Source organism: Simochromis diagramma, unplaced genomic scaffold (assembly GCF_900408965.1).
Source record: "Simochromis diagramma unplaced genomic scaffold, fSimDia1.1 OVJJ01000699.1, whole genome shotgun sequence".
Taxonomy (NCBI): domain Eukaryota; kingdom Metazoa; phylum Chordata; class Actinopteri; order Cichliformes; family Cichlidae; genus Simochromis; species Simochromis diagramma.
Window position 1 is genome coordinate 177501 of NW_024387495.1, and position 15935 is coordinate 193435.

A 15935-nucleotide genomic window follows, 5' to 3' on the forward strand; every position below is an offset into this window, starting at 1 on the left:
GAACTTCACGCTGTTGACCATCTCAACAGCAGATCCATTGATGTGCAGTGGGCTGTGGGTCGTTGAGCTCTTCCTGACGTTAACAACCATCTCTTTAGAACATTTAGAGACAGGTTGTTGTTCTCACTCCAGTCCACCAGGAGTTCACCTCCTCTCTGTACTCAGACTCATCGTTGCTGGTGATGAGACCCACCACTGTTGTGTCATCTGCAAACTTGATGATGTGATTTGAGCTGTACTGTGCGGTACGTCATGTGTTAGCAGTGGACAGCATCACTCCTGTTTTTTCTCTCTGCCATTCCTCTGAGTGGATTAGATCTAAAATTATAACTTACCTTCACTTTTTTTATTTAACTTAATAACTTTGTTATTTGGTGAGTTTTGTAGTGGATGAAAAATAAATATAGCAGCAAAATATGAAGAAACTGCTGTTTGCTGTCCCTCTCTGAGGGCCCATAAATTAGGAAGATAGAGAGGGAACAGAGTGGGGCATATACATATTTTAGTGTTGCTCATTATTCATCCATTAGCTCTTTTTTTTCAGGGAAAGACTGCGTTTAAACCAAATATCCTCCTCACAGCTGAGCTATAAATTACATGCAGTCAACTCTATGACTCGTATACGGGTGTTAACGACATGCTTGTTTTCATCTGTAACTGAAGGATTATTCCACCGTACACTGATGTCTTCTTTTCATCCAACCCATTAAACTGTAAGATGTATGTGGGTACAAGACAATGTTTTCTCAGCCCATAGTTTGTTACAGCAGTTTAAACCACGATGAAATACTAATAACAGCATGCTGCATATGAACATTATACTAACAACACTAGTACTAGTAGTAATATATAAAATAATAATAGTAAGACTAAAAATCTACTTTCTAATACACGTAATAGTGTTAATATTAAATAATGCCAGATCAGGACAGATCAGCCTTGTAGAGCTGTGGGTGACCCAGAGCGGCTGTAGCGCAGCGGCGGCTGTAGCGCAGCGACGGCTGTAGCTCAGCGGGTAGAGCAGCTACCGATCAGAACGCTGGAGGTTTGATCCAGCATTGTTATCCTTGGAGAGATGCTAAGTTGCTCTGCGACGCATCCATTGGAGCATTCAACTTCATTTATACAGCGTTAAAGGCGCTTTATGATTTAAGGTAGACCCTTCAATAAAACATATGAATGCTGGAATGAATGTTAGAAACATTTATATGTCAGTGCTTTGTTGCTCCTGTAGAACAGAAACTATATATAAGTGCGATAGTTATTGTGCGTAAGTATCATTGTCGTGTTTTAAGCTTCTTACAGTTTCAAAACAGGCTCCTTACTTTAACAGTATCATTTATAGCTTTTATACTGAGGGGTTAAAGTGGGCCAGGATGTAAGTTTGGATCTAACCTGTGAGAAACGAGCATGAAGGGAGTTACATTTTTAATTTCAAATGCAGCGTTTCTATCGGCTCAACAACCATCAACAGTCACACAAACTGTTTGTGTGCAGTTTGTCTCACAGTGTGTTGCAGAGCTAACTTCACTCAGAGATGGAGAAAGAGGAGAAAGACAGGAGAGCAAGAAGAGAGCTTCGATTTAAAGGGAAGGATGCTCGCTTTGATTAAGTGCAGACTTAAAGATTACATGCAGTACAATCATCTTTGACTTATGATTATTTTCCCAACAGCTGAAACACTCTGGTAGTATTCATGTTTACCTTTCTGTCTAAGCTTCAGCGACCAGGAAGTAACTCAAATCTTTCATTAGGCCATAGTGTAAATGATTGCATAGAACCTGTGTTGTATTGTTTGTTGTGGTATGTGTGGTAGTAATTGCTGTGCTGGTTTTTAGTTACCTGGCTGCTGCTCTGGTTTGAGTAAGAGGAGGCTGAGGGTGGAGCTGCTGTGACCACACAGGAGGGAATGCAGTTCATCCTTTATAACACTGAGCTATTGTCTCTATGGTTTTCCCCTTTAAAGTATACAATGGTTCATTCCCTTACTTTATAAGTCGAGTTATTTTCTTAAGTGATTGTTTGAGTAGAACTTTGTTGAGGAGGCCTCCTGTATGTTCTCAGCTGCCCTGACTGGACTCATTTTCCTGTTTAGGTGTGGAGGCAAAGCCACAATACCTCTTCAGTACTTTAACTTTTACAGGAGTATTTTTAAACAAAAGTATTTGTACTTGTACTAATGAAAGTCTGTACTTTTCCACCTCTGACCGTGACAGACAGACCACTGCAGCATGTTTGTCAGGCAGTAATCCGTCAGCAGTGACATTTCCTGAAGACTCTCAGTAGAAACAGCCAGACTTCAGTAAGTAAAGACGCTGATCCTCACTGGGCAGCCATGTCTGTAATATACAGATGACTGCATCGTCCTCTCTCAGATTCAGTCTGTACGCAGTCTCAGAAGGAAATGTTTCATCAGTGCTGTTAGGTGGACTCTCTGGTATGTTTGAGGACAGCTGGCCAGTAGTTGTTCAGCTCAGCTGGTACGGAGGTGCTGAGGCTGTGTGGTGAAGGAGGCAGCAGGAGGCCTTTGAACTAAACCTGTTGGAGACACTGTTCAGCAGCTTCACAGCCTCATCAGTCCTAACAGCTCTGTTTGTACTTTGGTGTTAGCACCACTCACAGTACGGTTTGTTCTGCCAGCGTGTGGGCAGAACATGCAGGTCCACTGTTCATGCATGCAGGAGGTGCAGTGCTGCATTGAGTGGTCTTACTGCTGAGATACTGTGTTGTTCAATGAGATACTGATGGTAGAGGTGTGTGAGTGTGTGTGTGTGTGTGTGTGTGTGTGTGTGTGTGTGTGTGTGTGTGTGTGTGTGTGTGAGGAGAGCAGGTCTGCGTTAACACAGAGCTGGTCATGGCAGAGCTGTCTATAGGAAGTGTTGATGATGTGGACCAGCTTCTGTTGTTATGTGTGTGTGAGTGTGCAGACACAGAGAGATGCACAGTCTCTTATCCTCGCGTGTTTGATGTCAGGATACTCCAGAGCCTCCTCTCTCCTCCTCCCCATCCTCTCCTTCCTTGTTCTTTTCCAGCCGCTCCTCTTCCATCCAATCCGTCCCTCCTAGTCCCTCTTTTTTTCCTCCAATCACTCCCTTCCTTTCCTTAAGGACCTCCCAGATCTTTTTAGTCCTGCCTTGCCGCCACCTCCTTCTCTACTCTCCTTTCTCTCTCCCTCCCTCCGTAGCTGCTCGTGTGCCTTGGTTTCTGCACCTCGTTCTCAAAGTAAACAGAGGAGAAGAGAAGCAGAGGCTTCACATTCCTACACACACACATGGGATTTGCTTGAGCTTCAGCTGCTGAGAGTGTGTGCTGGCATCCTCAGTGGTGTGTAAGAGTCTATGTGTGTGTGTGCATCAGCTGTATTAACTCTGACTGCTCATCGCTGCCACTGAAAGAAGTAAAGAAGCAAGAAGGGAGGGGACAGGAAGTGAAGGCAGAGAGCGAGGCTAGTGAGAGTGAAGTAAACAGAAGTGTGACTCTCCATGAGTAAGCTGTCCCGCCTCCACATGCTGTGCTCTATGGCGAACTCTGGCTGTGTGCTGCTGTCCGGGTCGGGGATGTTGGCCCACTCTCTGCAGTGCCCGCCTGCTTTTCTCTATCTGCCCCAGGTAAGACATTACACAACACCAGCAAACAAGCTTCTCTTCATTCTCCTCCTCTTCTTCTTTATTATTCTGCATCTGTTGTTTCTATTATTACTTCAGTGGCACTGTGACCCAGCTCTGTGTGTCTTATTGATACAAACATGTTCACAGGTTGGCACTTTGGAAAAACTTTAATGATCCGGGCACACTTCACTACTTCCATGTCTTCTGCTCTGGTATGCATGCACTCATGAACATGGACTCAAAACTGTTAACTAAGCTGTGTGCCCGTGTGTGCGCCCGTGTGTGCGCCCGTGTGTGCGCCCGTGTGTCGTGTGCCCGTGTGTGTGCCCGTGTGTGCGCCCGTGTGTGCGCCCGTGTGTGCGCCCGTGTGTGCGCCCGTGTGTCGTGTGTCTGCCCGTGTGTGCGCCCGTGTGTGCGCCCGTGTGTGTTCAGCGGGCAGCAGCACAGAGACAGATGTCAGCTCAGAGCTGAATTTGAGAGCAGCAGTGAGTAAGTCCTGGCTCACTCCTTGAAGTGGCTCCATGCCTGTCCCTCCGATGGCTGTGTTTCTGTTAATCGTGCTGTTTTGCTTCAGTTATTACTCTGCACCTCACTCTGTTTGTTTACTGTAAAAGTACTCAGCAGATCGGTCAGCTGCCGTGTTACGTGCCAGCACATTGCATGGCTCTGCGCGAGCGTGCGCCTGCCTGGTTTTACTGCTGGCACCATGTGCGGTGGCAGGCGGTCCCTTTTTCTCTAGACAGTCTGTTATTGCAGCCGTATAAAATATGATAAGACTGGAGAGAGCTGCCACATAAAATACGAGCACGCTGCAGTGAGCTAACCTGCCACGTCCTGACTCCAAATAGTCAGCACACATCACCTTTACAGGGCAGCCCAGACCACCCGGCTGCTGTCCGCACACACAAACATGCAGACACACGCATGCACAGAGAGAACGCAGCAGCTGGGATCGACAAACACACACACTTTGTTTCATGTGGCTACACAAACGCCACGACTCCTCGGGGAAGCAGTCTGTTAGAAGCTAATGGTGTGTGTGTGTCTGTGTGTGTGTGTTCATTGCCTCTGGTACACATGGGCAGATCTTGTCGCATCATTTTGCTGTTTTTCCTGCGCAGACTTTTTTCATCTGTGGAAAACACAAATGTTGGTCATAAAAAGTGAAACTATTGTTGTTGAAGTGCAGCGATGAGCTTCAACCCTCCTGGTGTTTGTTTTTTTTGGCATGTGAATCTTCTGCTCAACAGACTTTTTAGTTTTCACGTCTTTATGTCATCAGGTTCAAACTTTTTGTCACAGTACAAACCTCCACATCCTTCACCGAGTGCAGCAGATTCCACAGCTGCTGTTTATGCAAAGCTTTGTACCGATTCCTGCCAGGAAATAGACACGTACGCAGTGAGCAGCTCGTCATTGTAACACTGCAATATTTAAAAAAGCAAAAAATACAGCATTACAGTATCAGTACTGTACTTCATCTGTTTTGATGTTCTGTGGTATTATAAGTATTTTATCCAGTGTGTGTTGGACGTACCTGGGCACACATGCAAACTGATGCTCGGTGTGTGCTGATGTGGATCAGGTGCATTGGACGTGTTCTGATGATTGTCTCAGAAACTGAGAGAAAGAAACGTGTAACTCAGTATCTAAACAGCTGGCAGCGGTCAAGCCTCTGTGTGCTGTGTTGAAACCCTCTGTAGGATCCATCCGTCTGCCCGTCCTCTCTTTATCCATATGAACAGACAGCAGTGACTGCAGCTAAGCATACCCCCCATATATTTCTCTCTTCCATCATTGTATATTGGATTGCCTTTCCCTTGCTCCTCTTCAATCCTCCTTTGTCTCTCTCTCCCTTTTTTCCCAGGCATTGCCTTGGAAAATGCAGTCCTCTTAAGTCAATAGCATGTGCTAAATTTGCTTGTGCAAGCTCCTTTGCACTCCCCAGGGTGGAAGGGTTGGACTGAGGAGGTATGAATCTTTACCAAACCACACGAATACTTAAACACTTCCTGTCTATTGCACCTACCGTTGGAATTACACTGAGGAGTGTGGAGAAATAAACCGTTCCTTTCACTCTCTGGTTGTCTTTACAATGGTAATAGTGAAACGCTGAGAGTACTGCACGAGCTTTACTGTGGAGAAAAAAAACAGTGTTATGCAAACATGTGTGATTTATCTCTGCTTAAGCAACAACAACTGATTTAATAATTACACACATTCTGAGTTTTGTGCATGTCTGTTATCTCAGGGCCATTTGTCTTTCCACATCAAATTAATTAATGGCTGTTTATTATATAACCTACAGTTTCCATGTGAGTGTGTTTGAAGCACCTGATGACATCTCAAACACAATATACATGCTTAAACACGCAGACGGCTCAGGCTGGGAGGCTGAGTTTGTTGGTCACCTGTTCAGGCTGTCCTGCCTCAGGACAGCTGAGACAGCCGCTGAGGTGTTAAGAAGATGAGTGAATGTATTTACAGCACGATCCAAAACAGTCTGTGGCTTTGGAAACCCTCGTTTGTGTGTCCTCTTGTTCTCTGTGCTTGATGTGTAAGAATAAAGTGAAGTGGTTGTTACTGCTGGAGGAAACTCTTTCTATCTGAGCTTCAAAGGTCTCAGTACACAGAACCATCAGCATCCTGTACCACAGCAGTTTTACTGCCTTCATGAGTTTCTCAGCATGCACAAGCACACAAACACGCACACGCACAGAGCACCACCACCACACTCTTTTCAAATGTAGTTTGTTTGAACCATCGTGTTGTTGCTGATGCTACAAAACACAGACATGTTCAGTTCAGCTCAGAGAAAAGAGAAAGGCAGGAACAAAGAGCTGAAAATAAAAAAATAAAATAAAAATGGAGACAATGTTTAGAAAAAGGCAAATATTAAAGAATGATAAGGAGCATTTCCTGGAATAAAAAGACCAAACAGTGAGCTGGGGTTAGGGCTGTTCAGATGGCTTAGTCCTGAGTTAACTGTGCAGTTAACAACGCACTTACAGGCAAAAAACACAACAAATTCAAAATAGTTTTTCTCTTAGATTTTAGGAGCCAACACACCCACTGTCACAGTGAAATCATCTGTTACAAGTTCAAGCTCAAGTTCAAATTTTATTCGCCACATGCAGTGGCAGGTTGCCCTGCAGTGGAATGAACCTGCCCCCTGACCTTTCACACACACAACACAGACATCACATGGGGATACAGTCAGAGAACGGTTGCATTACAGAAAAACACTGAAATGTACACTACAATGGGAAAGTACAAGAGGAAAAAAAGAAACCTCTACTCATGCTGGGCTACAGGAGGACAGCATGAGAACAGGAAACAAAATAACTCTGCACATAAATGTCCACAGTACAACATTATAGAGCACGTGACCAGCAACAGGTTTGGGTAGGGGGTGAGGAGTAATCCCAGGCAACACAGCAGCCATCCTGCCACTGCGCCGACTCTCCAGCGCGGGCCCAGACCCGCCTCGTGTTCCCAGGAGGCAACAATCATCGAAGGCATTGGAAGGGGAGGGGGGATGTATGAGTGCTTATCAGTGTATGTGTGTGAGTGTCCAGAGTTCAGCTGAGACAGTGTCCTTCGCCCTGCCAGGCTAAGTAGTCTAACAGTCTTCCAGCCAACCCAGGTGGCCTTGCATGGAGTGGGAGGAACAGTCTAAACACAGTCGTTATCAGGGAGTTTTTGTTCGGCGCCAGCCTTGAGCCCACAGCTGGGGCCGAAGGGATAGCTGCATTATGATGGTGGTTTTTCTTTAGTGCGAACAGCTCATATGAATTTCAAAGCTGTTCTAACAGTCCGACACTGGTCTCTCAATCTCCCGTTGGAGAGCCGTGAGCTTCTCCATGATGTTATCAAACTTGCGCTCAGAGATGTTATTCTGAGTATTCACGGCAGCCGTAAGCTTCTCCAAGATCTTATCCATGCTGCACTCAATGAGCCCTTTCTGAGAAGTCGCGCCTCGTCCCATCGTTTCAATTCCAGCGTGCAGCCTTGTGGGGGTTTGAACAGCCGGTTCCGCTTTCATAAGCCAGGGCCAAGCCAGCTCCGATCAGCAAGAACCCTGTTATCATGGTTCCGAACAGGTAGATATCTTCAGCGTCCTCAATCGACAGTCCCGCCAGGCACACAATTCTCCATTTCTGCCACCCGTCCATCGTGTATCCGGCAGGGAAAGTACCACCCGGACACTCAGGCTCACCCGAGCCCAGACTTCTTGTTGAGAAAAGGGTGTCAATAGTATTCAGAGACCAGTTGATCAAATCCATAATTCTCTTTTAGGTTTTAGAGAAAAGACTGTGAGAGAATGTTCCAGGGAAAGTAATGCAAAAAAACACGAGACTAGACAAGGACACAAGAGGCTAAGCAGGGAAGCTAAGGGAGAGGAGGAGAGGAGAAAAGTGCGCCCGCCTTCGCCGAGAGCCAAACGAGAAATCAGAGCAGGACAAAGTTTTCCTTAAAGTGAGAACATGCTTGTTAAAGTCAGAGCCGGCCTGTGCAGCAGGGTCAGGCTGGATGTTACCACACAGTCTCCAAACATCAGTGACCTGCTCCTTCATGACTTAAATCACTGCTGTATTATTTCTGAACTTCAGGCTTTCATTCCCTCATTTTAAATAACATTAATTACTGTGTTCAGAAAGAAGATTGTTCCTTTGACATTTTTATAGAAAGTGTAAAGAAACTGATCATATTCAAAACATGAGCAAGTTAGTGGCTCATGTTCGAGTGAAAGTTTCCACAGTATGTGCTGATGTGGTTTCTCTGCTCCACCTTCTCCACCTGTAACATCCTCCCTGAGCCTGGATAAGTCCAGCTGCTCTGAGCATGTTTTACATCCCATGAATTCAGTGGATACATGGGATGTAATGTTGTTAAGCACACACACACACACACACACACACACACACACACACACACACACACACACACACACACACACACACACACACACACACACACCTCTGGGTCAGCCAGTCTGTTCTATTCTCTTATTAGCTTGTCTCACGAATGTCCCAATTTATAAAACACGAACAGTGTAATTGGACGGCAGGGCCGTGCTTCTTTCTTTCACGCTTCACTTTCATTTTATTTTCCTTCATGTATTCAGACAGTGTTGAATAAGAACATGCACCACCTTCTTCTTCTTCTGGTCAATGTCTTGCATGTGTCAGGTCATCAAACAGTAAATTGTTTTTTGCAGTTTTTAAGTTGTTTTTGAGACAGGACTATGATCAGACCACCCTGAACTTTTATTTGTTGTTCTGGTGGACGTGCTGGTGTATTCTGGATCATTGTCCTGATCAAGCTAAGTGCCTATGAGCCTCAGCACGTGGACTTTCTGGATTTTAGAAGTTTGAAATTAAAATGAGTGTCATGATTTAAAACTTGCAAATATGCAAACACGGCTTCTTTCACTATTTAACAATGAGACAATATAAACCGATCAGATTAAAATGTAACTATTTATGCAGCTTTGTGAACTCTGCATGGACATCTTCACCTCTCTGCTCTCCGTCTTGGCTGAAGACTTGTAAAATCCAGTGATTTCTATTTAAATCAAAATTTACTGTAATTACAAAAAAACATTTACATATTATTTATTAATCATCAGGGATTTTTTTTTATAAACCTACAGTGACAAGAATTTGTTAACATAAAACATTCATTGAACATAAAACAATATTTTTGGAAAATTGTATAATTATTAAAAGTAAAAATATATAAATACTCTAAATATCTAAATACTAAATATCTTAAAGACCGAGCTCATTTTAAATACTTTATATTCTGCTTGATGTCCACCATCTGCGTGTTTCTAACAAACAAAGCAAAAAAAAAGAAAGCTAAAGAGTTGTTCATGAGTGTGACTCATGGTTAACTGTCAATATTTACAGGTGGGATAAAAATATTGATTTAAAATTAAGCTTTGGTCTTGGCAAAAACAGCTGGTTACAATGATATTCCAGCAAATTTGGGAATCTCTGCACCTGATCCCACCTGGTCACCTGTTTAATTAGATCAGATGTGGTCAGAGCTGCTGTCTCCTCCATTGTCTCTACATCACACATGTTGGTCAAAGTTAACCAAAGGAAACTGATCTGTTATGATGACAAATCACTGAAGTTAATTTACTTGCCAACACGAGCTGTGTTTCCACACAAAGCACAGATCATGTGAGCTGCTGGCCTCTCAGCTCGCCCAGCTGAAGCCTCTATAACAGAGAGAGCTACAGTTTCTTATGAGCATGAAACAAGTTCCAGCGACAATAGCTGACTGTGACCACAAGATGGCAGTAATATAAAGGATGGTGGCAAACGTGAGGAACTTTAGGACAGTGCCGTCAGAGAGAAAGGGGGGACATCATCACTTTTTAGATTTGACAAGGCATGCACTATTTTTATCATTTGTAGTTGCAGTGCTTGCAGTTTGTTTTCACCACCCTGTGGAAGATTTATTCCACAGCTGCCTTCAATTTTTAGTGATGGTATTTTTATGTATCTGTAATGGTTAATACATCACTGTGGAGAAGCTCAAAATGTAATTTTAATGCTCTCCATAAATTTAAGTTCCAGCCCAAATCTGGGTATAAAACAATGATATGTTATTTTCCTAAATATATATATATATATATATATATATATATATATATATATATATATATATATATATATATTAGGGGTGCAACGATACACAAAATTCACGATTTTAGATATATACATATTTATTTGTTTATTTATTTATTTATATAATTGTAATGATAAATCGTAAACAATACTGTGACTGAAAAGCTAAACTGCTAAAGCTCAACTTGAAATCTTTTTCATCTACCTTGTATCGATTGGTTATAACACTTGTAATTACTCAAGGCAAGAATATATTTATATTAGGGCTATGGTATTCGTATAGGTATGAATAGGCACGAATAGTGTTTTTTACGAATACTTATTTTGAACAAATACTTTATAAAATATTTGTATTCGAGAACAAGAAAAACTTTTTATCAAAAAGCTGAGTTTCCTTATGAGACCGCAGTGCATGACCGGATGAGTGAGTAACACAGACTGCTCCACACAGCAACAGAGAGGCTCGGCTGAGCAATAAAAGGCTGAACTGCATCACTATTTTTGTTGAATAGATTTTTTTGTACCTTAACTGGGTACAGGCAGTTTATAACTTTTGCAAAGATCGGGAGATTAATCAATTACGCTGCATTATTGACATCTGCAGTCGGGTGCTCTCATAATCGCTCTGTTTACGTAGCTCTGTTAGCTCGGTAATTAAGACCAGCGGTCCCCAACCCCCGGGCCATGGACCGGTAGTGGTCCGTGAGTCGTTTCAGGGTTTTTATTGGTATTCTGCCCCTTTGTTGTTGCTTTATTGGGTTTCTTTGGCTGGTGCATTTCTCAGTTTTCCCACTAGAGGGCAGTATTACCCCCTGAGTTTTGTGGCTTCTTCTTTAGTTATTTTGTGTGCACTACACTGCCCCCTTTGGTGATGTGTTGTAAGCAGCAGGCAAAGTTCACGCAGGCAGTGTGAGAAAATGCCTGGAGGAGAAAACAAGCTGCACAACTTTAAGCCCAGTTTACATCATTGGGGAGTTTGTTGAGCCATAATCTGTAAGTAATCAATGTGTAGCTTTATTTTCTGTAAGATTTGTTACTTTCCTGTTACTTAAGAGGTTATTTGAACTTGTAAGGAAAGATGTTTATGGTGAATGTAAAGCATAAGAAAAGCTATGTTGCTAAATTCTGTTTTTGGTTACAAAATAAGTACATACTGATGCTTACGTATTATTTTACTGTATGTTCACAGTCTTACAAATTAAAAGAGGAAAAAACGGTCTTCAGTTAAAGAAACAAAGACAAAGCGTGGTGTCCTGTCGTTCCTGGAACCATCTCCTCTTATGTTAAGCTCTCTGCATAGGGTGAACAGGGTTAGGGCTACATTCACCTGAGGGCAGCAGAATTGTTTTTTATCGTTAATATGTATTGTTTTTATCGTTACCTCAGTTTCCCTGTGTCTTTTCCCATGTGTTATGAATATATTTTATTCGGTACTGGTTTTATTTTGTTGCATTTATCCGCAACACCTTAAAGGCCAGTCCGTAAAAATATTGTCGGATATAAACTGGACCATGGCGCAAAAAAGGTTGGGGACTGGATTTAGATATTAGGCTGCTGACAGAGTAACGTTAAAGTTCGGTTAAAAGGGATAAAACAATGCTTGTGTAGTTTTGTCGAATTGTATGCACTTGTGGGAGTTATATGTACGTTTAAGTTACTCTGTCTTTTGCAGACAGCAAGATGTAGGCTATAGGCTAGTTAACCTTAGCAGAGCTTCCCGTTGTCCCTCATAAACTCATTAACTTAGCTGAAACTCCCCACATGGTCAACCAAATGGAAAAGAGTGTTGCTGCTGATCAAGTTCTGTGTGGAAGCATTTTACACTCAGCGCTGCAGATGAAACCAAACTGATATGTAATGTGTACTAAAGTCAGATCAGCAGAGGCAGAGAAATCAAACATCTATCAACATCTGTTATGTGAAATCACATGCACTTAAAGCATCCTCTCCTAGTACTGTCTGCCAACTCCCCCCACAAGCACCAATTCATCATCACAGCCATGTTCTACCCCTGCAAGTCAGTTTCACTGTCTGTTCAGCGTCCTCCAACAAGAACGGGTGGTGGTGGGGTTCATAAGTTGGTTCAGTTGTTGGTTTAACCATGGATGAGGCAATGGCTTGTTATTTTGGTTTCAATGACGTTCCTTGTTACATGTTCATTGCTGGATTTATGCAAAAACATCAACTACTATTGCATATCCATAATTATTATAATGGATATAATTAAAGAATACTTACACTATAACATTAACTATTTTGCATATGAAGAACATCAGTGTAAACCTGACTATGCTGACTGAAACCGATTACCTCGAAACATTTAACTCAACCAAATCATCTCTTTCAAGTGTAATTGTGCAGGTACTAAAAATTTAATTTACTCTTAACTGAAAAGTCGAAATCCCCCCGACGGGCTAGGAGAGGGCCCAGAGGGCGTTGCGAAATCCCCACCGCCACACGGGCTGGGAGTGGGCCAAAAGTGGGTGGGGGTCGCAAAATCCCCCACCACCACACGGGCTGGGAGTGCTCCGTTATTGCGACCAGCCACGTTTCACTATCGAGGGCTAAGGGCCGACAAAGACTGAGAACAAGAACAAGAGGAGAACGAAGAAGAGGAGGAGGATGAAGACGCGGAGGAGAACGACCCGAGAGCCCGAACGCTCACAGAAGAGGAGCGCTGCTCGGGGCGAGAGAACGAAAACGACGAGGTGCCGGACCATGGGTTTGTGGCCCCAAAGGATCACGGCCACGAAATGCCGTTGCAACTTTGCCAGGCTGATGGCTCGCAAGGCGACTCGAAAGGCCGAGAGGAAGACGAAGAAGAAGCTGACTGCGGGCAGGGGGTCTCGGAGCTTTGGTTCGAGGACGCCGGCTGCGCTGCAGGTGGCGGAGATGATCTTGTCCGCGATTGCGGGCGTGGCGATGTCGGTGAAACTCGCGACACAGATGGGGCCGTGGCTTTATTGGGAATTAAAATGTATTTTTATATATTAATTTTATTAATATATTATTTTTAATGTCTATATGTTCTTTATAATTTAACATTTTGATGCAACAGAATGTAATTACAATTAATTAAAATGTAATTACAATCTCAACTCAATCAATCACTAACATGGACAAGAGCACCAGGAAGCGAGCCTGCTAAGGGCAAAGGGAAGAACATCAACCTTTTGGGATTTACTTACCTGGATGATTGAGCACACCTTATATCTTCAAAAATAGATAAAACAAACAAGAATATCAGTCCTAAAGGCATCTTCCTCAAAATGCAAATGAAACTCAAAATATGAAAAAAAAGAAACAAATAATTTTCTTTAAAAAAAAATGGTATTTATTAGCTTTCAAATAACCAAAACTTGCAAGATAAGAAATTGAGGTAAACTGCTGTGGTCCAAAGCATCACAGAGTGTGTCTGTGGACATGGACATCTACTTTCACAGTAGCTTTTTGGACAAAGGTAAATGTGTGAATTCGTTTCCTGGGGTGCTTTAAATGCAGAGCAAACAATTATGCAAATGCCTCAGCAAATCTGGGAATATCACCAAGTCACCTTCCACCACAACAGCCATGCGCAGGACTGGTCTGGACAGGTCTGCCAGTAACCACTGGGAGAAGGGCAACTGGAGTGTCAGTCATGTTTGTCTCATCCCACTCGGAATAGACACAGCATCAATAAGTAACATGGCCTTGAGGTAATTTGACAGTGTAGCAAAATATTCAGTAACAAAGTATTTACTCGATGGTCAGTAGGGTCGGATGCATTTTTTCCAGGGCCATACGGTAGCTGCTCGGGTAAAAATAATAAAAATACCCACAGAAAGCGTGGGTAGGAGGGAGTGTTGCCTCACTGTTAGTAAGTTAGGTCATGCAAATAACACTCACATTATATGTCTCTGTGATGCAGATATACTGGAGGAGCTGCAGAGTGTTTCACACTGACAGCTGCTTCCTAAAAGGGAAGAGAAAAGAAGAAGAGTTGATTCAGTGCATCAAGTTTACAGGTGTCATCATGACCTTTCTGTCACTCCCATACAAAAGAGCCTGTTTCTTAGTCATGTGACAAAAATCAGCTCAAGTTATTTACAACACTGTGGTTTGGATCAAAGCTTTGATCTGGATAGAAACAGATGTTCTCAGCATTAAAGACACAAGTCTTAAACAAACAAACGTGAGTGATCAGTGAAACTTAGTGGTAAAAAATGTATCGTTATCTTTATTCACCCGATGATCACAAACATTCAGGATATTCTGCGCTGCCTCTGATGTCTTACTGCTGCCTTCTGTCTGTGTCGGGTCATGGTGCGTGTCTGTGTCCAGCGCATGTTTGTGACTCGGTGAAACTCAGCACGAACCTACAAACACCAGGAACACAGAACATCAAACATGAAGACAAGTAACTGACTTAGCTGTCAAATCCAACCTTCAAAGAGGAATTTCACAGTTTGTGTGCAGCCTATTTTTAGATGTTGTCCTAATTACATTTTTAAGAATGGGCACGGAACCTCTTTGTATCACAAAGCTATTTTTCAGCCTTGTGAGAAAATGAATAGAGTACATTAGACTGCTTCTTTTGTAAATCAAGAAAACATATATTTACCTTTTCAACATGATTCAGTTCAGTTTCATTAACAAAACAATATATTTATTGGGCTCACAGACCTTGAGTCTGGGTATTCGTTTTAATCACTGTGGACAGAAGCTGCTGCTGTTGCTACCTAAGTCATCAGAAAAGTTGTTAAATTTTAAGATGAAAAACACACGTGACTGTGAGGCTGCTGTAAAAAAAGCAGTCACACTTTTCTCAGGTGTGTCGTTGACACATTATGTACACAATCAGTTAAAACTGAAAAATCGACGACGTGTGTTAAGAAACGAGCGCGAACATCAGCTGACTGACCTTCGTGTGCGCTGTCTCACAGCACATTCAAACGCACATTTTCTTTGCTGCCACACAATATCCACATTTACAACAAGCTAAAACATGACATGGCGGCCATATTGAACAGATTTTCTGTCAGCGTCATTCAGGGTAGAGCGGAAATGTTGACGTGTGTATACGGAGCTCAGAAAAAACATTTACTCAAACATAGGCTACGTCCACAGTGGCCCTGATAGATTTGAAAACGCAGTTTTCGTCTGAAAACGCTCCGCGTCCACACTAGTGTTTTCAGTCGTTTTCACAGAGGTGTGCATCCACACTGAAATGTCCGAAAACGCTTACGTTCCAGTCCTGCGCATGCATGAAATGCAAGAAGACCCAACCTGCCTCAGTTCTGTCTGCTGCTTATTTACTTTCCGGCTCTTTGAAACGTCGCGGCAAAAGGTCGAGGAAAAGAGTTTTTTAAATGGACTAACAATGAGCTGGAGTTGTTGCTGCGAGTAACACAAAAGTACAAAGTTGCAAACGCGAGTGAGAATTAAAGAATTTGAAGAAAAGCTCTCTGGAGCACGTACAGACTGATATTAATCTTTAACAGGGCTGTCAAACAAAACAACTGCTGTGTAATGCCCTCCACTGTCTTTGGTCACATGACTGCATCACATGACTAACATGCGTCATCGTTTTAGAAAGTCTCTGTTCTCACTGTCCACACTGCGACGCGAAAGCACCATCTTCAAATGTATTTGTTTTCGAGAGCATTTTCAAAATGCTGCGTTTTCCATGAGTAAAGATGCCGTC

General features: G+C 42.9%; 1 protein-coding gene across 2 annotated transcripts in view; it reads left to right on the forward strand.

The window, feature by feature from the left end:
- The window catches only part of LOC120725645 (RNA binding protein fox-1 homolog 1-like), a 293134-nt gene that overhangs the window by 174896 nt on the left and 102303 nt on the right, over positions 1-15935 (forward strand). Inside the window, exon 1 of one of the 2 annotated variants that reach the window (XM_040018624.1) lies at positions 1-3608. This exon is cut by the window's left edge and continues 181 nt beyond it. The exons of the other annotated variant lie outside the window; for it this stretch is intronic. Coding sequence (XP_039874558.1) covers positions 3483-3608 — 126 coding nt within the window. The 5' untranslated portion in view covers positions 1-3482. The remainder of the gene's footprint in view (positions 3609-15935) is intronic. 2 annotated transcript variants of the gene reach the window in all.